At 39.9% G+C, this 23,550-nt stretch overlaps 1 protein-coding gene across 1 annotated transcript in view; it reads left to right on the top strand.

The window, feature by feature from the left end:
- Ccdc171 (coiled-coil domain containing 171) overlaps positions 1-23,550 on the top strand; it is a 313,064-nt gene that overhangs the window by 28,100 nt on the left and 261,414 nt on the right. The window contains exons 3-6 of the mRNA XM_042692902.1: positions 1,542-1,677; positions 8,568-8,742; positions 15,733-15,923; positions 19,415-19,546. Coding sequence (XP_042548836.1) covers positions 1,542-1,677; positions 8,568-8,742; positions 15,733-15,923; positions 19,415-19,546 — 634 coding nt within the window. The remainder of the gene's footprint in view (positions 1-1,541; positions 1,678-8,567; positions 8,743-15,732; positions 15,924-19,414; positions 19,547-23,550) is intronic.

Raw genomic sequence — 23,550 nt, 5'->3', positions numbered from 1 at the left:
TATTATCAGGTGCTGGCGGCCTGAGTTGTCCAATTCTCAGCCTGGGATATATGGGTCGGGTTTGAGCTTCTGGTTCTCTTGCCCTGGACACCCAGGTCTTTTGCTGTCACGGGCATGATTCCCAGGGGATGCAGTTCCCTGTTTCCCCCTCTCTGCTGAGGCGTATGCTCAGTTTCTGACTTCAATGGAGATGAGTTGGTTGTGTTGCTCAGGCACCTGATCTTCAGGCTTGGTCCTGGCTCCCGGTCCCCAGCCTGGGGCACGCCAGTTGGACCTGTGCTGCTGTGTATCCCGCCTGGGTTACGCAGCCTGGAGTAAACTGTTCAGGTTTCTTCCACTGTTGGCTGTTGTGACCCAGGGGCACTGCTCCTGGCTTGCATGTTTAAACTCCCTTCCAGGGTCGCTCTTGATCTAACCTGGCTGGCTGGCTGTGCTCCACGGGCTGGTGGAGCTCTCCAACAGTTCCCAGTTTTAGTGGGTCCTGTAGTACAGGTGTTGGGGTAGGGGTCTGGGTCAAGATCTGGCGGTTCCCACCAGCTCTGGTCTCCCTTGAGGAGGATACGCTGTCCCCTGTGGGGTACTCACCCTGGAGCTAGGTGTTTCTGTGCAATGTAGGTCATTGGTTGCCACTGCAATCAGTGTTCAGTTGAGATGCTTGTGGGCTGGGCCGGGTGGTGGCTCTGCCTGTTTCTCCTCTGTCTCATTACTGCTTGCTTTTAATTAAACTTTCTTAAATAGATCACTTATCCAAAATTGCTTTTTAGCTTCCTATTTTTGTAGATAGATCTGTTATTTATCCAAAATTGCTTTTTAGCTTCACATTTTATTGCTGTTTCATCTTCCATGCTCTTTTGCTTTTCAGTTCTATTTCTAAATTCTGTTTGCTGATACTTAACATTTTTTGGGGGGAAGGACAGGGTAGAGTACTTTTTAGTCTGTCATTTTAGTATCTCTTATTTGTACTCTTTCGTTTGTAATATATATTGCAATTATACTAAATGAAATATATTTTAATAAAAGAAAATGAAAATATCCTTAATATCTTCCAAAGCTACCCAGCATGTGATATGATCAGACAATTTAAATGCCAATCTTAAACGATGTAGTGGATTTCTAGTGGATAGTATTTTGTTACTAGGAATATATTACTTTGTGTTTTAATCTAACTTTTACATGAAATATTTTGATTACATTGAAAATTCTTTAAGCCAAGGACCTTATGTTCCCTGTGGGTTTTTTTTATTGTGAAAATACTGTACAGAGGGGTTATAATTACATGGGTAAGATAATGAGCACATTTCTTATCAAGCATTGTAGCCTCCTTTGTTTCCCCTTCCCATCCCTTTGTATCCTCCCCGTCCCCCTCCTTCCCTCCCGTCCCCCCAACCAAAGTTGTAAAGTTCGTTTTTCAACATAATGACTTGTACATCTCATTATTGCAATGTGTTCCCTGTGTTTTTGAAAAATAGATTTCCAGAAATATCAGAAATGCTGTGAAATGTTTTATGAGAATTATATTTTATTATGACCTTATTTTGTAGGTTGAAGAATGCTTCTTTGGAAGTAAAACAAATGCTTAAGAGTGAAACAGAGTCAGATATTACTACTGATCTCAGAAAGAAACTCCATCGAGCTAAAAAAGAAAAACTAGACATGACAACTAAACATAATGCAGAGGTAGACTTTGTTTTTTCTTTTAAGTAATGTATGAATTTCACGTTCACATGACAAACTCCATATTTCACTTTTACTTCTCTGTCATTCTGATGCTTAAAAGAAAATTGTAGGGTTGCGAAGGTGGCTCAGTGATAGAGTGCTTGCCTTGCATGCATGAGGTCCTGAGTTCGAGTCCCCAGCACCACATAAGCAGAAAAAGCTGGAAGTGGCGCTGTGGCTCAAGTGGTAGAGTGCTAGCCTTGAGCTGAAGAGCTGAGGGACAGCGCCAGACCCAGAGTTCAGGCCTGACAACCAACAACAACAATAATAACAACAACAACAAAAGGAAATTGTAGTGAAGAATAAAAATATGTTTTTATATCTATATGTATATCTATATTAAGTTGTAGGGTTTGAACTCAGGTCCTGGGCACTGACCCTAAGTTCTTTTTGCTCAAGGTTCATGTTCTACCACTTTGAGCCACTTCTCTACTTCTGGTTTTCTGATATTTATTTATTTATTGTGAAAATACTGTACAGAGGGGTTACAATTACATGGGCAAGATAATGAGTGCATTTCTTATCAAGCATTGTAGCCTCCTCCTTTGTTTCCCCTTCCCATTCCTTCCCATCCTCCTCCCGCCCCCCCCCCCCACCCATAGTTATTATTTTTGTTTTTGTTTTTTGGGTCCAGTCGTGGGGCCTGAACTCTGGGCCTGGGTGCTGTCTCTCAGCTCTTCAGCTCAAGGCTAGCACTCTACCACTTGAGCCACAGCACCACTTCCGGATTTTTCTTTTTGCTTATGTGGTGCTGAGGAATGGAACCCAGGGCCTCATGCATGCAAGGCAAGCGCTCTACCACTGAGCCACCTTCCCAGCCCATTTTTTGAGACAAAAATCTCACAGACTTTTCCTGCCCAGGCTGGCTTTGATCTGTGATTCTCAGATTGCACCCTCCTGAGTAGCTAGGATTACAGACATGAGCCATGAGTGTCTGGTTATAGATAGTTTTTATATAATAGCATTATATAGTAATATCAAAGTAGAACTTTAACAAATGGTTGTATGCTTTTTAGGCGTATTTTATTTATTTATTTGAACTCTGGGCCTGGGCACTATCTCTCAGCCCTTCAGCTCAAGGTGAGCGCTCTACCACTTGAGCCACAGTGCCACTTCCGGTTTTCTAGTGATTTATGGAGTTTCATGCACTTTCTTGCCTAGGCTGGCTTTGTATCATGATCCTCAGATCTCAGCCTCCTGAGTAGCTAGGATTACAGGTGTGAGCCACCAGCGCCCGTCTAGGTGTATTTGAATTAAAATGTTTGACTTGACAAAATTTTTAATTGATGAATGTGTCTAATATTTACAGGATTTGTAAATTAGACTTTTTTGTTGTTGTTGAGACAGGGTGTGTTTGAACTCCTGCCTCAGCTTTGTGAGTTGGGATTACAGATGTGTACCCTCATGCCTAACTTAGACATTTCTGAAATCATAATGTATATTCCTTATGGTCTCAATTATGGAACAGTCTTTTAAGTAGATTTGAGTATATAATTTTGAATTATAGTATAATTAAAAAATTATCTTAGTTTCTTTTTTTTTTTTTGGTCGGTCGTGGGGCTTGAACTCTGCGCCTGGGCGCTGTCCCTCAGCTCTTCAGCTCAAGGCGAGCACTCTACCACTTGAGCTACAGTGCCACTTCCGGTTTTGTGGTGGTTTATTGGAGAAAGGAGTCTCATGGTCTCTCCTGCCCGGGCTGGCTTTGAACCACGATCCTCAGATCTCAGCCTCCTGAGTAGCTAGGATTACAGGCGTGAGCCACCAGCGCCCGGCTTATCTTAGTTTCCTTTTATGTTATATCTTACTAGTGTATATATATTTCATACATACATGTGTATTTATATTTATGAAGGACAGTATTTTTTTTCTTGTATGACAATTCATGATTATATATGCATATGTCTTTTGTGTTCTTTCTCCTTTTTTCTCTATTTAAGTCTTTCATTTTTTTCTGCTATGTTGGGAGACCAAGGATAGGCTATACTGTTATTACTGAGCTGCAACCTTAGCCCTAGGTCTCATTTATTCTTAAAGCTCAGCTTAATCAGCTCAGTATAGTACATAGACCATGGCTCATTCTTGACCCTTCCATTCATAAGAGATATGATCTTGGCTAGTTTTTATTTTTTATTTTTGTTGGTCATAGAGCTTGAACTTGGGGCTTGGGTGTTGTCTCTGAGCTCTTTTAGTTCAAGGTTAGTGCTTTATCACTTTGAGCCACAGCTCCACTTCTGGTTTTCTGGTGGTTAACTAGAGATAAGAGATTCAAGGACTTTTCTGCCTTAGCTGTCTTCAAACTATGATCCTCAGATCTCAGCCTGCTGAGTAGCTAGTATTACAAGCGTGAGCCACCGATGCCTGGTGCATTCTTACTAATTTTATATTAGCAATAACCTGTGTAAGATTGATGTGGATTTAATAAGGTAACTATAACAATCTGCTTGGATGGGTAAGTGCAAACTGAATTCAACACTGGCCTATAATAATCATTTAATAAGGTCTAAATACCAGTATTTTTTTTTTTGGGGGTCCGGTCGTGGGGCCTGAACTCTGGGCCTGGGAGCTGTCCCTCAGCTCTTCAGCTCAAGGCTAGTGCTCTACCACTTGAGCCACAGCACCACTTCTGGCTTTTTTCTTTTTGTGGTGCTGAGGAATGGAACCCAGGGCCTCAGGCATGCAAAGCAAGCGCTCTACCACTGAGCCACCTTCCCAGCCCCCCCTGTATTTTCTTGATACCTGTTATGCAAAATAAATAACTAGCCAAGCCAGTGCCAGTGGCTCATGCCTATAATATAGTTCTAGGAGGCTGAGATCTAAGGATCACGGTTAAAAGCAGCCTGGGCAGGAAAGTCTGAGAGACTCTTATCTCCAATAAGCCACTAGAAAACCGGAAGTGGTGCTGTGGCTCAAGTGGTAGAACACTATCCTTGAGCTGAAGAGCTGAGGGATAGTGATGAAGCCCGGACTTCAAGCCCCATGACCAAAAAAAAAAAAAAAAAGTAAGAATGCAATTCTTTTGTTATATATGTTGTTTTCTCTAGTGTCAGCTGTGCATTTCTCCTATAGAAACTGAGATTTGAGTAAGTTTTTTTTTTTGGGTCCGGTCATGGGGCCTGAACTCTGGGCCTGGGCGCTGTCCCTCAGCTCTTCAGCTCAAGGCTAACGCTCTACCACTTGAGTCACAGCACCACTTCCAGCTTTTTTCTTTTTTCTTTTGCTTATGTGGTGCTGAGGAATCGAACCCAGGGCCTCAGGCATGCAAGGCAAGCGTTCTACCACTGAGCCAACTTCCCAGCCCTTGAGTAAGTTTTTAATGGCAGCAGTGCAGGTGGATTTTGGAAATACTCATAAGTCAGCTGCTTCTTGTAGTCATGAATAAATCTTTGAGCAGTAGAAGGCTAGTTACTTCAAAGAGGAGGGATGGGTAAAATTATTTTGGAGATGCTGGGGTTCACAATTTTTAGGTTTATGTAATTCTGAAAGCTCTCAACCAAGGTCCTTTTTTCCCTAGTTATCTCCAAATTGAAACTTTTTAGAAGAAACTTGGTTAGACTCACCATTAAAGATAATTCAGTGTTCAACATAATTAGAGTCTGGTTCTTGAACTTGTATGTTCTGGGGCTACAGAATATAAGAGATTCTTTAAAAGCCACCATGGAAATTTTCTGGGTTTTCTGAGTATCTTCTAGTACTGAGGCTTGAACTTAGAGCTTCTCACTCTTCTTTGGCTTGCTTGCTCATAGCTGGACACTCTACTACTTACGCCTCACCTTTAATTCTGGCTTTTTGCTGGTTAATTGCAGACTTTTCCTTCAAGTTTCAGCCTCCTGAGTAGCTAGGACTATAGATGTAAGTTACTAGTACCTGACTGTAAGGTCCGCCCCTGGATGGCAAGCAGACTCCACCCTCCTCGCAGCAAAGTCTCCACCCAGTACCTGCGTTACCTAGGCAACTGAGACACCTGGAAGAGGTCACGTCTGCATCCGCTGAGGTCACATCTGAATTTGATGTGGCCACACCTTTCCCCACCCATACCCTACATAAGGCCTAGCCCAGGCCCAGACTCTCTCTCTTTCTCTCTGTTTGTTTCTAGCTCTTGCTCTTGCTTTTCTAGCTCTATTGCTCTTGCTCTTCTAGCTCTCTTGCTCTTGCTCTTCTTTTCTAGCTCTCTCTGCTCTTGCTCTTCTTTTCTAGCTCTCTCTGCTCTCTCTCTGCTCTAGCTCTTTCCTCTCTCTTTCCCAGCCACGTGGAGTGCAAACCTTGCCTGGTCCCAGCAGGTCTTCTGAATACCACGTGCGTGCTGGTGCTGTTCTTACTCGGCTACCTCTTTTTAAAAACCTAACATAAATGGTGTTCTTACTCACTTACCTCTTTTTAAAAACCTAACACTGACTTTTTGTCTATTTGAGCTGTGTTCCTGAATCCCTGAGATTGTTTTTGCAAATTGTCTAGTAATATTTAGCCTTTTGGCAAAGATAATGCAATAATGGTGAGTTGCTTTTCTACTTCATTTTCCAACTGTTTGGTTTCAAATGGCACTTCATCCTAAACAGCTTTGCATTATAATTATCTGTTGTCCTGCTGTATATTGTGGATTGCTAGTTTCCTGTTTCTTGCTGTAGGATCTTCACTATAGTTAGACTTAACTAAATTAGTCCCCCAAGAAACCCATCTTGAGACCATTTCTGATTCCAAGATGTATTATTATTGAAGTTCGATCACAAAAATGGAAGCCGCATCAATGAACTTCATTGGAGATATCAGTAGAGGGTATTGATATAAAGATCCAAACAAACACATAGTGGACATTAAAGTAACCTATAAAGCCAGAATTATTTGGAGAGATCAAGGAATAGGGAAGGAGGAACTATTTAGAATTATTTACAACCTGAAAAAAGAGGGAGAATATCTGTGTAGAGAAAATGAAAACGATTTGGATGGATTTGAAACAAACAAGGAAAATAACTAAAACAAGAGAGGATCCAGTGCTAACTACTTTAGTATTATGAGAGGTGAGGGAATGGGCAGGGAGTAATGGAATGAAGCTGGAGCAAAATATTAGAGTTACCTTAAATTTATAAATAAGGTGATTTTTTTTCTTTAAAATTTTTTTTAAAATTTTTTGTCTATTGTGGGGCATGAACTCAGGGCCTGGGTGTGTCCCTGAGCATTTTTTTTTCTCAAGGCTAGCACTCTACCTCTGAGTCACAGCAACACTTCTGTTTTTTTGTGTCGTTAATTGGAGATAAGTGTCTCAGGGACGTTTCTGCCCCTGCTGGCTTTGAACCATGATCCTTAGATCTCAGCTTCTTGAATAGCTAGGATTACAGGTGTGAGTCACTGGGGCCTGGCTGTTTCTCTTACATGCTAATGGACATTTGTAAGTTACTATGTCATAAGTTTTTTTTTTTCTTTCTCCTTCCCCACTTTTTTGCCCTTGTGGTGAAGATTGAACTCAGGACCTTGTGTATACTATGCTCTGTCATTGAGCCATACCTCCAAACCTCATTATTTATTTATTTGTTTTTGTTGGTTGTGGGGCCTGAACTGGCACTGTCCCTCAGCTCTTCAGCTCAAGGCTAGTGTTCTACCACTTGAGCCACAGCCCTACTTCCAACTTTTTCTGCTTATGTGGTGCTGAGAAATCAAACCCAGGGCCTCATGCATGCAAAGCAAGCACTCTACCACTGAGCCACCTTCCCAGCCCCAAGAGTTGCCACTTTTATTACTATATGTTTTGCCACTGATGTCATAATCAACAAAAATAATATAGACAATGTTTAATAAATTGCACTTTTAGCCAGGTGTTGCCTGTAATACTAGCAACTCAGGAGTCTGAGATCTGAGGACTGTGGTTCAAATCCAGCCCAGGCAGGAAAGTCTGTGAGACTCTTATCTCCAGTGAACCACCAGAAAACCAGAAGTGGTGCTATGGCTCAAATGGTAGAGCACTAGCTTTGAGCTGAAGTGCTAGGGATAGCACCCAGGCCCAGAGTTCAAGCCCCATGATTCCCCCCCACCCCCCACACAAACAAAATTGTACTTTGATGTAGTTTTCTTTGTGATTATGTTTACAGAATGGATGTAGAGAAAATAAGTTTTTTTTGTTGTTGTTGTTGGTCGTGGAGTTTGAACTCTGGGCTTGGGCGCTATCCTTGCGCTCTTCAGCTCAAGGTGAGTACTCTACTGCTTGAGTCACAACGCCACTTCCGGTTTTCTAGTGGTTTATTGGAGATAAGAGTCTCATGGACTTTCCTGCCTGGGCTGGCTTTGAACTGTGATCCTCAGATCTCAGCCTCCTGAGTACCTAGGATTATAGGCGAGCCACCGGCGCCCGGCTGAGAAAATAAGTTTTAATTACTTATGTTTCCTGTACTTTAAGTACTTGCTTGTCATTAAAAGGCATGGTTTTTCTTTATTTGTATAACAATTCATCTGAGAGTTTAAATGTTTTTGGCTAAGCTTGCTAGTTTACTTGTATTCTGCTACTTGAACCTTACCTCTAGCCAAGCTTTTTGCTACTTATTTTGGAGAGGGAAGTCTCATGGACTTTGCTGGGCTGGCTTTGAGCTTTTGTCTTCTACATAAAGTAGCTCTGGGTTGCTAGGATTATAGGCATGAACTATAGGTGCCTGGCTTTAAGAGTTTTTTTTCTCCCTCTAAAGCAAGAAACTAGTGAATGTCATTTGATATAATAATATTTCTAGTGTTTCAGAAAATACAAATTTGTGAATTCTTACAAATGTATGGAATCAAGTTTTTCTAAGAAGTTTAAATGTTTAAGTACATGATCTCACTATCTTAGAAACATGTTTTAATGTTATTTGTTAAGCTTACAAATTTGTTTTTAGTTGTCAAGTTATGAGAGCCAGATTGCCAAGCTGCGGTCTGAGGTTGAAAAAGGAGAAGCATTACGACAAAGTCTGGAATATGATCTGGCTGTTGCTAGAAAGGAAGCTGGCCTTGGAAGACGAGCTGCTGAGGAGCGATTAGCTGAAGCCCACAGGATCCAAGAAAAACTTCGTGGTAAGAATATTGTTATTTTGGGGCTAGGAAGGTAGAGTTCATGCCTTGCAAGCATGAGGCCCTGGGTTCGATTCCTCAGCACCACATAAACAGAAAAAGCCGGAAGTGGCGCTGTGGCTCAAGTGGTAGAGCACTAGCCTTGAGCTGAAGAGCTGAGGGACAGCGCCCAGATCCAGAGTTCAGACCCCATGACCGGCAAAAAAAAAAAAAATTTTATGATGTTGAGGATCCAATCCAGGGCCTTATGTGTGCTACTTAAGTATTCATCCTCCTTCAAAGTGTATTTCAAGGGCTGGGAAGGTGGCTCAGTGGTAGAGCGCTTTCCTTGCATGCATGCATGAGGCCGTGGGTTCGATTCCTCAGCACCACATAAGCAAAAAAGAAAAAAGCCGGAAGTGATATTGTGGCTCAAGTGGTAGAGTGCTAGCCTTGAGCTGAAGATCTGAGGGACAGCATCCAGGCCCAGAGTTCAGGCCCCACGACATGACCAAAAAACAACAACAACAAAAAAAAGAATTTCAAAATTACTTTTGCTTCCTACTACTACCATTGTTAAAGAAGGTCTTCCAAGAGTACAAAGATACCCTGGGTTCTAAGGCATATTGGAAAAGATTGGAGCAGATAAATTAGATCAGTCAAAGCATTGCAAAAGTACTTAGAAGGTACAAGAGACATACAAGTCTTCTCAGACACAGTCAAAAGATTAAACCTACAGATGATAGGGATAGATGAGGAAGAAGAAATTAAAATAAAGGCTTTGAAAACCTATTCAACAAAATAATAGCAGAAAATGTTTGAGAAATAGAGTATCATCCTTGTGCTGGAAGCCTACTGTACTCCAAACAGGCAAGATTAGAAAAGAAATGCTCCTAGATACAGTATAGTAAGCTATCTAAATATACAGAATATCAAAAGTGTCAAAAGAGAAGAAACAAGTAACTTACTATCACAAGCTCATTGTAACAAAGCAGATTTCTCAACACAGATAACTAAATGCAAGGAGGACTTGGAAAGACATTATTCGAGACCCAAAAGACAACTGTCAACCCAGACTATTTTACATAGTGAAGCTATCCATTAAAATTGGTTGAGAAATAACAACATTCTACAATAAACAAAAACTACTGGAATTTGGGCTGAGAAGGTGGCTCAGTGGTAGAGTGCTTGCCTTGCATATATGAGGCCCTGGGTTCGATTCCTCAGCACCACATAAGCAAAAAGAAAAAAGCCGGAAGTGGTGCTGTGGCTCAAATGATAGAGCACTAGCCTTGAGCTGAAGAGCTGAGGGACAGCGCCCAAAGCCCAGAGTTCAGGCCCCCACGACCGGACCCAAAAAAAAAAAAAAAAAAAAAACCAAAAAAACCTACTGGAATTTATGGCTTCCAAACTAGCACCACAAAAGGTAGTTAGGGGAAAAATTACCCACAGAAGAAGCAAACATGACAAAAAAACCAAAATGCCAGGAAACATGGCATACTTCTCTCAATATTGACATTGAATGTTAAAGATCTTAGTTCTTCAGTCAAAAGACATATACCAATTAGGTTCTAGTGGCTCACATCTGTGATTCTAGTTCCTTAGGAGGCTGAGATCTGAGGATTGTGGTTCAAAGCAAGCCTGGGCAAGAAAGTCTGTGAGACTCTTACCACCAATTAACCACTAGAAAACTGGAAGTGGAGTGGTAGCTCAAAATGGTAGAGCACTAGCCTTGAGCAAAAAGAGCTCAGAGAAAATGCTCAGTATGCGAGTTCAACCCCCATGACTGAAAAATCGAAGAAACAAAACCCTCAAAAAACATAATGGATACTTAGATAAAAAAAAAATATCTAAAACAAGATCTAACTCTTTGTTGCTTATAAGAAACACATGGCTTGGGGTAAAAGAATGGGTAAAAAAGACCTTCCAAGCAAATGGACTTCAAAAGTGTTTAGTATTAGCCATACTTATATCTGATACTATTGATTGCAAGCTAAAAATTAGTTTGAAGAAACAAAGTCACTTCATATTAATGAAGGTATTGATCCATGAAAAAATATTATGATTGTTAATATATATGCACCAAATAGCTCACACTCAGATTTATTAAATACTTCTGAACTTACAAACTTTGATAGATAATAACACAATGATAATGAGAGACTTCAGTATTTCACTTTCACAGATAGGTTATCCACACAAAAACATCAGTAAAGAAATCCTAGAATGGCAGCATTAAATGGCAGTGTAGACGAAATGATATGATCAAACATCTACAGATGTTACAACACAATACACATTCTTCTTGGCAGCTCATAAGACTTTCTAGAATATATAGCAAGTCTGAGAAAATATAAAAAAATTGAAATATTCTATCAGACCAAAATGGAATTAAACTAGATCTCAACAGAAAAAAGATACTACAGACAGTATTCAAACACAGATGCCAAACATAATACCAAACCTTAAATTATCTTGAAGTACCATGGTAAGCCGGGCGCTGGTGGCTCACATCTGTAATCCTAGCTACTCACGAGGCTGAGATCTGAGGATCACGGTTCAAAGCCAGCCTGGGCAGGAAAGTCTGTGAGACTTTTATCTCCAATAAAACCACTCGAAAACCGGAAGTGGCGCTGTGGCTCAAGCGGTAGAGCACTTACCTTGAGCTGACGAGTGTAGGGATAGCTCCCAGGCCCCCCATGACCGACCAAAAAAAAAAAAAAAAAGAACCATGGTAACAAAAACATGGTATTGGCACTGTATGTATGTATACATTACAGGAAATCATGTCATTTACAGGAAAATGAATGCAATTGGAGGACATTAAACTGAGACATACTAAGTTCAGAAAACAATATATCACGTTTTTAGTTATATGAAAACTATATATATTAGCAAGAACAAAATATCCTAAATTTCTAAAATTCTGTATTTTCATACTGTTAGACCAAAAAGGCTACAGGTTCTTATCTTTTAAAAATATACACACATCGGGGCTGGGAAGGTAGCTCAGGGGTAGAGTGCATGCCTTGCAAGCATGAGGCCCTGGGTTCGATTCCTCAGCACCACATAAACAGAAAAAGCCGGAAGTGGCGCTGTGGCTCCAGTGGTAGAGCACTAGCCTTGAGCTGAAGAGCTGAGGGACAGTGCCCAGACCCAGAGTTCAGGTCCCATGACCGGCAAAAAACAAAAAACAAAAAACATAAAAATATGCACACATAAGTGCTTTGCTTTTTGTTTGCTTTGTTTTTTTGTTGTGCTGGGAATAAAACTCAGTTGAGCATGCTTGGCAAGCACTATCTATCTATCTATCTATCTATCTATCTATCTATCTATCTATCTATCTATCTATCTATCTATCTATCTATCTATCTATCTATCTATCTATCTATCTATCTATCTATCTATCTATCTATCTATCTATCTATCTATCTATCTATCTATCTATCTATCTATCTATCTATCTATCTATCTATCTATCTATCTATCTATCTATCTATCTATTTGTTGTGGGGCTTGAACTCTGGATCTGGGTGCTGTCCCTGAGCTCTTCAGCTCAAGGCTAGCACTGTATCACTTGAGCCATTGTACCACTTCTGGTTTTCTGGTGGTTTTATTGGAGATAAGAGTTTCATGCCTTTCTTGTCCGGGCTTGCTTTGATTGGTGATCCTCAGATCTCAGCCTCCTGAGTAGCTGAGTAGCTACTGGCGCCTGGCTAGGCAAGCACTATTTATAGCACTAACTACAATACAAGCCCTCTTTTCTTTTTAATTCTGATCAGAGATCTCAAACTGCTTTTCATAAATAAATAGCATAATTAATATACTGCTGAACCAAATTACAAAAGAGACTCAGAGACAAAGGTATAGTAGAGGGTGCATAATTTTGAAATATATTTTGAAAGGGTATAAATTTGAAAGAGATGGTTTGCAGCTATGAAAATTGAACAAGGAAGCATGTTGAAATTGTTTTGGGAAGGTAGGAAGGGGAGAAGGGGGAAGGAAATTGATATAAGGGGTGAGATTGATTGGGACATATTTTAAACATGTCTGGAAATATAGCAATGAAATCTCTGTAACTAATGCAAACTAAAAAATTTAAACTTATTCACTCTTTTTATTTCTTTTTCTCATCTCCATTTCTGTATCTTTCTAAGTAGTCTTTTAGTTAGATTCATGTCCATTTCCTTTTTTTTACCAGCTACCCCAAAAGTTAGCACCTAGCTATTTATGCTGCATGTGGGAACTTGGAGTAATTCTTTATGGGTCGGACCAACTGAGAACAAAAATCTAATAACACTGATGTTGGGATTTCTCAGTAAATGACTTAACCATATCCCTCTAGAGAAGGCCACAATTGTAAACCTTTGCTCTCAAGCTCAGAATCTGGGTGAAAAAGAAAACTATTAGAAATGAAAAGATACACAAGTAGAAATAAAAAAAGTTTAATAAAAGCATTGAAAATGAAGATGGAAGAAACATTCTAAAAATCAGTGTGAAAGACAGGAAAATAAGACAGGAAAATAAGAGAGAACAGTTAGAAAAACCTAAAGACTAATATGAACAATAGAAATAATGAAAGAATAATGAAAAGAAAACAGATAAATATCAGTGAGGTTACTGAACACCTCAGAACTAAAGAATATGAGTTGAAAGGTTGAACTGGTCCCTTGATTGCTCAGCACTCTGGAAAGAGACCCACTTAAGGTTCAGTAGCATGCAATTTCAGAAATATACACAAAGAGAAGATTTTATGGTTTCAAAAGAAAAAGAGAAGAGAAATAGGTCCAGTGCCAAAGATCAGGTAATCAAAATGGCCTCAAACATGGAATTGTAGAACACATGATGGTGTCTTTTCTGGGGATAGCAACTGAGTAGGAGGGAGATGTTTTCATCTCTCTTTTTTTTTTTGTTGGTCTTGGGGCTTGAACTCTGGGCTTGGGCGCTGTCCCTGCGCTCTTCAGCTCAAGGTGAGCTCACTACCTTTTGAGCCATGGTGCCACTTCTGGCTTTTTTTGCTTATGTGGTGCTGAGGAATTGAACTCGGCCTCATGCATGCAAGGCAAGCACTTTACCATCCCATCCCTATTTTTCAATTTTGAGTCTTATGTATGATCTATGCAATTTTAAAATGATAGTACAAATGATTGTTTTTTTTTGTTTTTGGTTGGTTATAGGGCTTGAATTCAGGGTCTGGGTACAGTCCCTCAGCTCTTTTGCTCAAGGCTAGTGCTCTCCCACTTTGAGCCACAGTGGTACTTCTAGTTTTCTGGTGGTTAATTGGAGATAAGAGTCTTATAAGCTGGGTGCCTGTGGCTCATGCCTGTAATCCTAGCTACTTAGGAGGCTGAGATATGAGGATCACGGTTCAAAGCCAGCCCGGGCAGGAAAGTGCTTGAGACTCTTATATCCAATAAGCCACTAGAAAACTGGAAGTGGCACTGTGGCTTAAGTGGTAGAGCACTCGCCTTGAGCTGAAGAGTGCAGGGACAGCGCCTAAGCACAGAGTTCAAGTCCCACGACTGACAAAAACAAAAAAAGGGTCTTACAGTTTTTTTGCCCCTGCTGGCTTTGCACCCTAATCCTCAGATCTTAGCCTCCTGAGTAGCTAAGATTACAGGCATGAATCACTGGCACTTGGCTCAATTGATTTTTTTAAAAATCAGTTGTGGGGCTTAACTCTGGGCCTGGGTGCTGTCCCTCAGACCTTCAGCTCAAGGCTGGTGCTCTACCACTTGAGCCACAGCACCACTTCTGGTTTTCTGGTGAGTTATTGGAGATAAAATTCTCATAGACTTTACAGCTTGGGTTAGCTTTGAACCACAATCCTCAGACCAGCACCTGGCTGATTTTTTTTTAAAAGTATATTTGTACATATTTCTTCATTTTGTTTTCACAACAACATAACTTAGAGATGTTTTTAGTCACTGAGGGATCAAAGAATGAGAGTTTTAACCATGAGGTGGGTAATAGAGCCAGACCAGGAAGCTTTTCCTTACTTTTTTTCGAGATGCTCATCTAGAGCATCATTAGCAGTATGTTGAGAAGTGTTGGTTACTGTTGATGTATTAATAGGGTAAAAAATGAGCCGGCGCACTTGCCTTTGAGCTGAAGAACACAGGGACAGCGCCCAAGCCCAGAGTTCAAGCCATGACCGACCAAAAAAAAAAAAAAAGAGTAGCATCTCATTTTGTGTGAGTAAACAGAGGATTTTTTTTTTTTGTCGGTCATGGGGCTTGAACTCTGGGCATGGGTGCTGTCCTTCAGCTTGTCATCTCCAAGGCTAGCAATCTACTACTTGAGCCACAGTGCTACTTCTTGTAAACTGCTGATTTAAACTGTCAGAGCAGTGCTTCCTAGCCTCAGTTTTGTGATGGTCTCTTGTGTAAGGTGTGTTACAAGTAGTTTGTTTCTAGTATTCTACTAAAATGTATAATCTCTTTTAGTCTTTCAAAAAAAGTAGCTATGTGTTTCATAGTCTTAAAAAACATCAACTTTTTTGAATAGGAGAAAGAGTGAGGCACACCTAAACTTGAGCGTGTCTTTAAGAATATACTATATTTAGCTGGGTGCCAGTGGCTCATGCCTGTAATCCTAGCTACTCAGGAGGCTGAGAGCTGAGGATTGCAGTTCAAAGCCAGACTGGGCAGGAAAGACTGTGAGACTCTTACCTCCAGTAAACCACTCAGAAAACCAGAAGTGGCACTATGGCTCAAGTGGTAGAGCACTAGCCTTGAGCTGAAGAGCTGAGGGACAGCGCTCAGGCCCAGAGTTCAAGCCCCATGACCGGAAAAAAAAAAAAAAAAAAAAGAAGAATATTCCATACTATTTGGTAGCAAAAGCATCTTATTCTGAGAAAAAGAGTGAGTGAGATTGGTCTAGGCAGGGGCAGTGAGCTTTTCAAGAGCTTAGTAAAAGAGTTGTTTTGACAGTAAAATTAGCTACAAGCTTAGGTTTTTAGATTTGTAGTTATATAACTCATGGTTATAAATATACCTATTCTATCTTTAATAGATCAGAATTCAGAACTTCAAGGAAAAGCAAATGAGATTGAGAAAGCATTTCATACTTCACAGCAGAAATGGAAAGAAGAATGTAGAAAATTTGAACATGATTTGGAGGAAAGAGACAGTATAATTCAAAATTGCAATCGAGAATATGATATACTTATGAAGGAGAAAAGCAAACTAGAAAAAACTCTTCAGGTAAAATTTTTTTGTAAATGAAAGTTTCCATATAAAATATAGAGATATGTTGTATCTTACATAAGTTAGAAAATTGTTCTGAAGATACTTGCATTTTATATTATTAAAAGCTGGAACCAAATTTACATCTTGTAACTGTGGTACATATAGAAAAAGCAACTTCCTTTTTAGTGGCATTTTTATGAGTCTCTTTTGTAATATACTTTAGCAGTGTATTAATGTGTATACTGTTTATTTAAGAAAAGCAGTTTGAGATCTCTGATTAGAATTAAAAAGAAAAGAGGGCTTGTATTGTAGCTCAGTGATATGAATAGTGCTTGCCTAGCATGCTCACCTGAGTTTTATTCCCAGTATTACAAAAGCAAACAAAAAGCAAAACACTTATGTGTGCATATTGTAAAAAGATGAGAATCTGTAGCCTTTTTGTTCCAACTATGAAAATATGGAATTTTAGAAATTTAGGCCCTTGGGCTGGGAAGGTGGCTCAGTGGTAGAGCACTTGCCTTGCATGTCTGAGGCCCTGGGTTCGATTCCTCAGCACCACATAAGAAAAAAGCCGGAAGTGGCGCTGTGGCTCAAGTGGTAGAGCGCTAGCCTTGAGCTGAAGAGCTGAGGGACAGCGCCCAGGCCCAGAGTTCAGGCCCCACGACGGACCAAAAAAAAAAAAAAAGAAATTTAGGCCCTTGATTTTGGTTTCAGTATTCAATTAAGTTAGAAAAGTATTAGTATGTTAGATACAAGTATCATTATCTATGTAGAACATATTCTGCAAAAACTTATGGAATGTAATGTATTTAACTTTTACTTAAATAACTCTGAGCTAAACTTGTTCTTATTTATTTATTTTTATTTATTTTTGCCAGTCCTGGGGCTTGAACTCAGGGCCTGAACATTGTCCTCAAATTTCTTTGTGCTTAATGCTAGCATTCTACCACTTGAGCCACAGTGCCACTTCTGGTCTTTTCTGTTTATGTGGTGCTGAGGAATCAAACTGACAGCTTCATGCATGCAAAGCTTGCAAGCATGCTACTGCTGAACCACATTCCTAGCCACATTTCTTCTTCTTCAGGTCATGGGGCCTGAACTCTGGGCCTGGGCGCTGTCCCTCAGCTCTTCAGCTCAAGGCTAGCGCTGTACCACTTGAGCCACAGTGCTACTTTTGGCTTTTTCTCCTTATGTGGTGCTGAGGAATTAAACCCAGGGCCTCATGCATGCAAGGAAAGCACTCTACCACTGAGCCACCTTTCCAGCCCTTGTTCTTATTTATTTATTTTTTTGGTCTGGTCATGGAGACTGAACTCTGGGTTTGGGCACTGTCCCTCAGCTCTTCAGCTCAAGGCTAGCACTCTACCACTTGAGCCACAGCATCACTTCTGGCTTTTTTTTTTCTTCTGCTTATGTGGTGCTGAGGAATCAAACCCAGAGCCTCATGCATGCAAGGCAAGCACTCTACCACTGAGACAACTTCCCAGCCCTTGTTCTTATTTTTTTTAAATGCTAGTTGTAGGATTTAAACTCAGGGCCTGGGTGCTGTCCCTGAGCTTTTTATGCAAGACTAGCACTCTACCACTTGAGCCATAGTTCCACTTCTGGTGATAATTGGTGATAAATGTTTTATGGATTTTCCTGCCTAGGCTAGCTTCAAACTGCAATCCTCAGACTTCACCCTCCTGAGTAGCTAGGATTATATGAGTGAGCCACTGGCACTTTGCTTTTTTTTTCTTTGTTAAAGTATTTGTATGGAGTTGTTAGCACCTTAGCAGTTAGATTTTGAATTGACTATATTTATGTTTATGAAGTAATAGTAAATAAAAAGATATGAGCTGGGTGCCGGTGGCTCACGCCTGTAAACCTAGCTACTCAGGAGGCTGAGATCTGAGGATCGAGGTTCAAAGCCAACCCAGGAAGGAAACTCCCTGAGACTCTTATCTCCAATAAACTACTAGAAAACCAGAAGTGACGCTGTTGCTCAAGCAGTAGAGCGCTCACCTTGAGCTGAAGAGCTGAGGGACAGTGCCCAGGCCCAGAGTTCAACCCCCATGACTGACCAAAAAAAAAAAAAGAGTTCTGAATTCTGAAAATGGTTTTAGTGAAATGTATCTGACTACAAATTTTTTTTTTTTTTTTGGGGGTCCGGTCGTGGGGCCTGAACTCTGGGTCTGGGCACTGTCCCGCAGCTCTTCAGCTCAAGGCTAGCGCTCTACCACTTGAGCCACAGCGCCACTTCCGGCTTTTTTCTTTTTGCTTATGTGGTGCTGGGAATCAAACCCAGGGCCTCAGGCATGCAAGGCAAGCGCTCTACCACTGAGCCACCTTCCCAGCCCCTACAAAATTTTTTTATAACAGTGTTTAGTAAATGTAAAAGTCGTGGCACAAGGGTTTCCAGATACTGTTAGAAGATTTTTTTGTTTGATTTCCTTTTTGTCAGTAACCCTAGTTTATTTTTGTCGGTCGTGGGGCTTGAACTCTGGGCTTGGGCTCTGTCCCCACTCTCTTCAGCTCAAGGCGAGCGCTCTACTGCTTGAGCCACAGTGCTACTTCTGGTTTTTGAGTAGTTTATTGGAGATAAGAATCTCATAGACTTTCCTGCTGGGGCTGGCTTTGAACCACGATCCTCAGATCTCAGCCTCCTGAGTAACTGGGATTACAGGCATGAGCCACCGGCACCTGGCTTGTTTTCAAATTTTTTATGTTTAGGATTTTTTTTTCTATATTTACTTATTACATGAAACCTTCCTCCTCACATCTCAGCCTTCTGAGTAATGGTGATTATAGGCATGAGACACTTGGTCCTCAGCTGCTTTAGCTATTATTTAAATGATGTTTCATGCTTTTTGCCCTGGCAAAATAATACTCTTGTATAGTTGGTTTTACTGGTGTGAACCATTGCATCTGGCTTGAGATGGGTGTCACTTGCTTTTTAATTTTTTTGTCTGGATTGACCTACAGCTATTGTCCTCCTGTCTCTGAGTAGCTGGGATTACAAGAGTGAGTCACTATACCTGGCTTTCCCATTTGGAATGCATTGTTTTCTATAAAATTTGTATAAATTATCAGAGATAATCTATTCGTTCAGGTTTAGAGATTTCTATATTTTCTGGCATCTACTTTCTGTCTCTCTCTACCATCTCATGTTATTTTGTGCTAACATCTGAAGTTGTTTTTCAGAAAATTGAGTCACATATGTCTGCAATACAAATATATATTACCTGCTTAAAATAAATAAGTAAGCCTAACTTTTTTTTGGATTTAGGTTCTGAATGGTCAAAACATCATTATTATCAAAACAATAGTTTTATTAAGATTTTAATGTGACCAAAAAGGCTATAGTTTCTTATCTTTTTACAATATGCATACAGAAGTTGAATTCTCAAGTTTTTAAAAAATAAATCTTTAGGTAAGGATAGCACTATGTACTTTTAACTTGGGTTGAAGGATGCAAGATAGCCTTTCTTGATATAAAAGTAAAGCAAGATTTTGTTTATATGAAGGAAGCATTGGAAACGCATCAGCAAGAGAAGAATGATATGGAGTCTCATATCAGGGAGACAGCGGTGGAGGAGTTTAGATTACAAGCTGAACAATGGGAAGCAGAAAGAAGAGAGTTACAGTTTATAGTACAGGTATTTAAAAATTAGCTCCTTCAATGTCTTTTTAATAATTATATTAGAATTATATTAGAATAATTCTTTAATTAATTCAAAGGGATGATAACTCCTTGTTTTGATCTCTGGAAGACTACTTTGCATCAAAATACCACAACTATTAAAAATACATAGCATGAGTGTTAGAATTGGATGACTTCCATTGCATTTATATATACATATATATATATATTATTGTCAAGGTTATATACAGAGGGGTTACAGTTACATAAGGTTATTAGTACATTTCTTGTCAGACATGTTACCCCTTCTTTCATTTTTCTCCCATTTTCCCTCTCCTCCATTTCCTCACCCCCAAGTAGTACAGATCATTTCCAACATATTGTCTTGTGAATATTGCTGCTGCATTGGTTCCCCCCTTGTCCTTTGTCTCAACATTCTGTTGTTCCCCTTCCTTTCCCTAATTCAAATAAATGTATATACAATACCAGGGTACCGAAATCAAATATAGTGACAACAGGGATATACCATAGAGGGAAGAACCTACAAAAGTAACCAAAAAAATCACATAGTACATTAAAAACAACAACAAAGAAAAGCCTCTTGTGTCCAAAGTGCTTGGAGTTCATTTTGTTTAGCATCATCTTATGTGGTCATATGTACATAGCTATTGAGCTATTCTGCTCATCTGCTAAGATTATCCTAGACATACACTAATTATTGCAAATAAGGGAAACCATGAGTCCTATGTTTCTTTGGGTCTGGCTTACTTTACTTAATATGATTTTTTCTAAGTCTTTACATTTCCTTGTTCAACTACTCTGGAAAGCTGTATGAAAGTTCCTCAAAAGACTGCATTTAGAGCTCCCCTATGAACCAGCAATCCTACTTCTAGGCATTTACCCAAATGATCACAAACAAGGTCATATTAAAGCTACCAGCACAACTATGTTTATCACAGCATTATTTACCATAGCTAAGATATGGAACCAACCCAGGTGCCCCTCAGCAGATGAATTGATCAAGAAAATGTGGTATGTATACACAGTGGAATTATATGCCATCATCAGAAAGAATGACACAGTCCCATTTGTAAGGAAACACATTTTTTTGTGTGTGTGCTGGTCCTGGGGTTTGAACTCAGGGCCTGAGTGTTGTCTCTGAGCTTTTTTTGCTCAAGGCTAGCACTCCACTTGAGCCACAGTTTCATTTCAGGCCTTTTGAGTTTATTGGAAAAGTTTCATGGACTTCCTGCACAGGCTGGTGTTGAATCCTGATTCTCAGATCTTAACCTACTGAGTAGGGTTACAGATGTGTTTCTCTAGCACCTGGCTGCATTGCATTTTTTAAAAAAGGATCTTTATATATAGTTGGCATTGTGTTTTTCCTGTTTAAGACAGAGACTAATAATAGTCTTACTAGGATAAATAGAATAGGAGAGTTTTGGATAGTAGAAAGGATCCTTACAAATTATGTAGTATAGTGGCATTTAAATTCTTCTTTCTTTTTTTTTTTGGTGCTGATACTAGAGGTTGAACTAAGGGCCTGGGCACTGTCCATGAGCGTTTGTGCTCAAGGCTAGCCTTCTATCACTTGAACCACAGCACTACTTCCAGCTATTTTCTGGTTAATTGGAGATAAGACACTCACAGACTTGCTTGCCTGGGATGACTTTGAACTCCAATCCTCAGGTCTCAGACTTCTGAGTAGCTAGGATTATAGTGCTTGGATTTTAAGTTTTTCTTTTTTCCTTCCTTCCTTTCTTCCTTCCTTCCTTCCTTCGTTCTTTCTTTTTCTCTCTCTCTTTCTCTTTCTTTCTTTCCCTCCCTCCCTCCCTTCCTCCTTCCCTTCCTTCCTTCCTTCCTTCCTTCCTTCCTTCCTTCCTTCCTTCCTTCCTTCCTTCCTTCCTTCCTTCCTTCCTTTCTCTCTTTCTCTCTCTCTCTCTTTCTTTCGCCAGTTTTGGAGCTTGAACTCAGGGCCTGGGCACTGTCCCTGAGCTTCTTTTTGCTGAAGACTAGCACTGTACCATTTATGCCACAGTGCCACTTCTGGCTTTTTCTGTTTATGTGGTACTGAGGAATCGAATCCAGGGCTTCATGTATACAAGGCAAGCACTCTGCCACTAAGCCACATTCCTAGCCCAAGTTGTTTTTACAAAGTAAAAATTTTTCATTATATTCTATTCCTCTTTTTCATAAATGCACATAATCCTCAAGATTTCATAGTCCAGTTTGAAGGGTACTGATTACATCAAACACCCTTTATAGATGAATAGATGGAGATTTAGCAGTTACTGATTTGCTCAGATTGTAGACTAAGTAACTGTTGTGGGAAAAGAGTACAAGTCTTCAGAATCTTACTCAGTGTATTTTGTATCTTCTCAGAAGAGTTTCTGTTTTTATTTTAAAGGAGAGATTAAAAAACTCCAACTGTTAGTTGTGTTGTTGAATATTTTAAAGGATATTTGTGAACAGTTAATCACTTTCAAGAAAAATACAAAGTAACCAATTAATTTAAAATTTTAGGACTGGGGCATGGTACAAGTAGTGGAGCACCTTCCTAGCAAATGCAGGATTCTGAGTTCCAATTTAAGAACTACCAAAAATATTTCAAATAAGTTTCAGTCATGTTTTCTATTATTTGTTTTGTGGAAAGATACTGTGTCTGTATGTAATTTTTGCACACAAAACGACAAATTGAAGTAGCCTTTATATAAATGTCAAAAGTACACTTTTTCACAAGAATGAAAAATATCCATCTAAATAATTTTTTGGGGTGGTGTGTATTTACATGTGCTTTCAGGGCCTAGTATTTGCTTGGCTAGCTCTGTACCAAATGAGCCACTTCTCCAGACCTGCTTTTTGCTCTTTTGGAGATGGAACCTTTCAGGTTTTTCTGCCTGGGTGACTTGAATCTTATTCCTCAGATCTCGGCTTTCTGAATAACTAGGTTAACAGATCTGAGCCACTGGCACCTTGCTCTAAAATAAATTTTGAAATAACTTTGTGATATAAACAATTTTCAAGACAGAAACTGTCTAAAAATATGAAGAAACTAAGAGGAACTTTATTTCTTTTAGAGTATAAGCTTGCAGTAAGTAGTGGAAATACTGAATTTATTGCATGACTATATTAAGCCATGACTTCTCGAATCTTTGATCTTTATAAAATGCTTTTCTTCCCAACTCTGGAAACAGGATGGACACTACAACCACTCTTTTTATTTCAATTTTTAATTCCTTTTTTTTTTTTTGTGGTGTTGAAATTGGACTCTAAGGCCTGACACCTGTTAACCAGGTGGTCTGCCACTGAGATATATCTCCTTTTTACATTCTTGGTATGCCATCTGTTATTTGTATAGTTATTGGTTCATTTGTTCCTTAAATGCTTTTTTTTTTTTGTCAGTTGTGGGGCCTGGGCGCTGTCCCTCACTCTTCAGCTCAAGGCTAGCGCTCTACCACTTGAGCCACAGTGCTACTTTCGGCTTTTTCTGTTTATGTGGTGCTGAGGAATCGAAACCAGGGCCTCATGCATGCAAGGAAAGCATTCTACCACTAAGCCATCTTCCCAGCCCCCCTAAATGCTTTCTGAACTCTACTACTGAAGGTACTGAGAATATAAAATTGATTAGATATGTTTTCTGTCCTGGATTGTCTTTCAGCATAGAGAGACATGTAAAAGTGAGAAAAAACATAGGGCTGGGGAGGTGGCTTAGTGGTAGAGCGCTTGCCTTGCATGCATGAGGCCCTGGGTTTGATTCCTCAGCACCACATAAGCAGAAAAAATAAAAAAGCCAGAAGTGGCACTGTGGCTCAAGTGGTAGAGCGCTAGCCTTGAGCTGAAGAGCTGAGGGACAGTGCTCAGGACCAGAATTCAGGCCCCATGACCGGACCCAAAAAAACCCAAAACATTATAATATCGTTTTGAAGAAATGCTGTGGAACCATAAAAATGATTATAGCTGCCTAGTCTTCCTATCAAGTAATATTTGGGCTGTTTTAATAATTGTCTTAACAGCTACCTG

The sequence above is a fragment of the Dipodomys spectabilis genome, unplaced genomic scaffold (genome assembly GCF_019054845.1).
Source record: "Dipodomys spectabilis isolate Male_0828 unplaced genomic scaffold, ASM1905484v1 ptg000158l, whole genome shotgun sequence".
In the NCBI taxonomy this organism is placed as follows: Eukaryota; Metazoa; Chordata; class Mammalia; order Rodentia; family Heteromyidae; genus Dipodomys; species Dipodomys spectabilis.
Note: the sequence above shows the minus strand (reverse complement) of the source record. Positions and strands in the feature narration are given on the sequence as shown.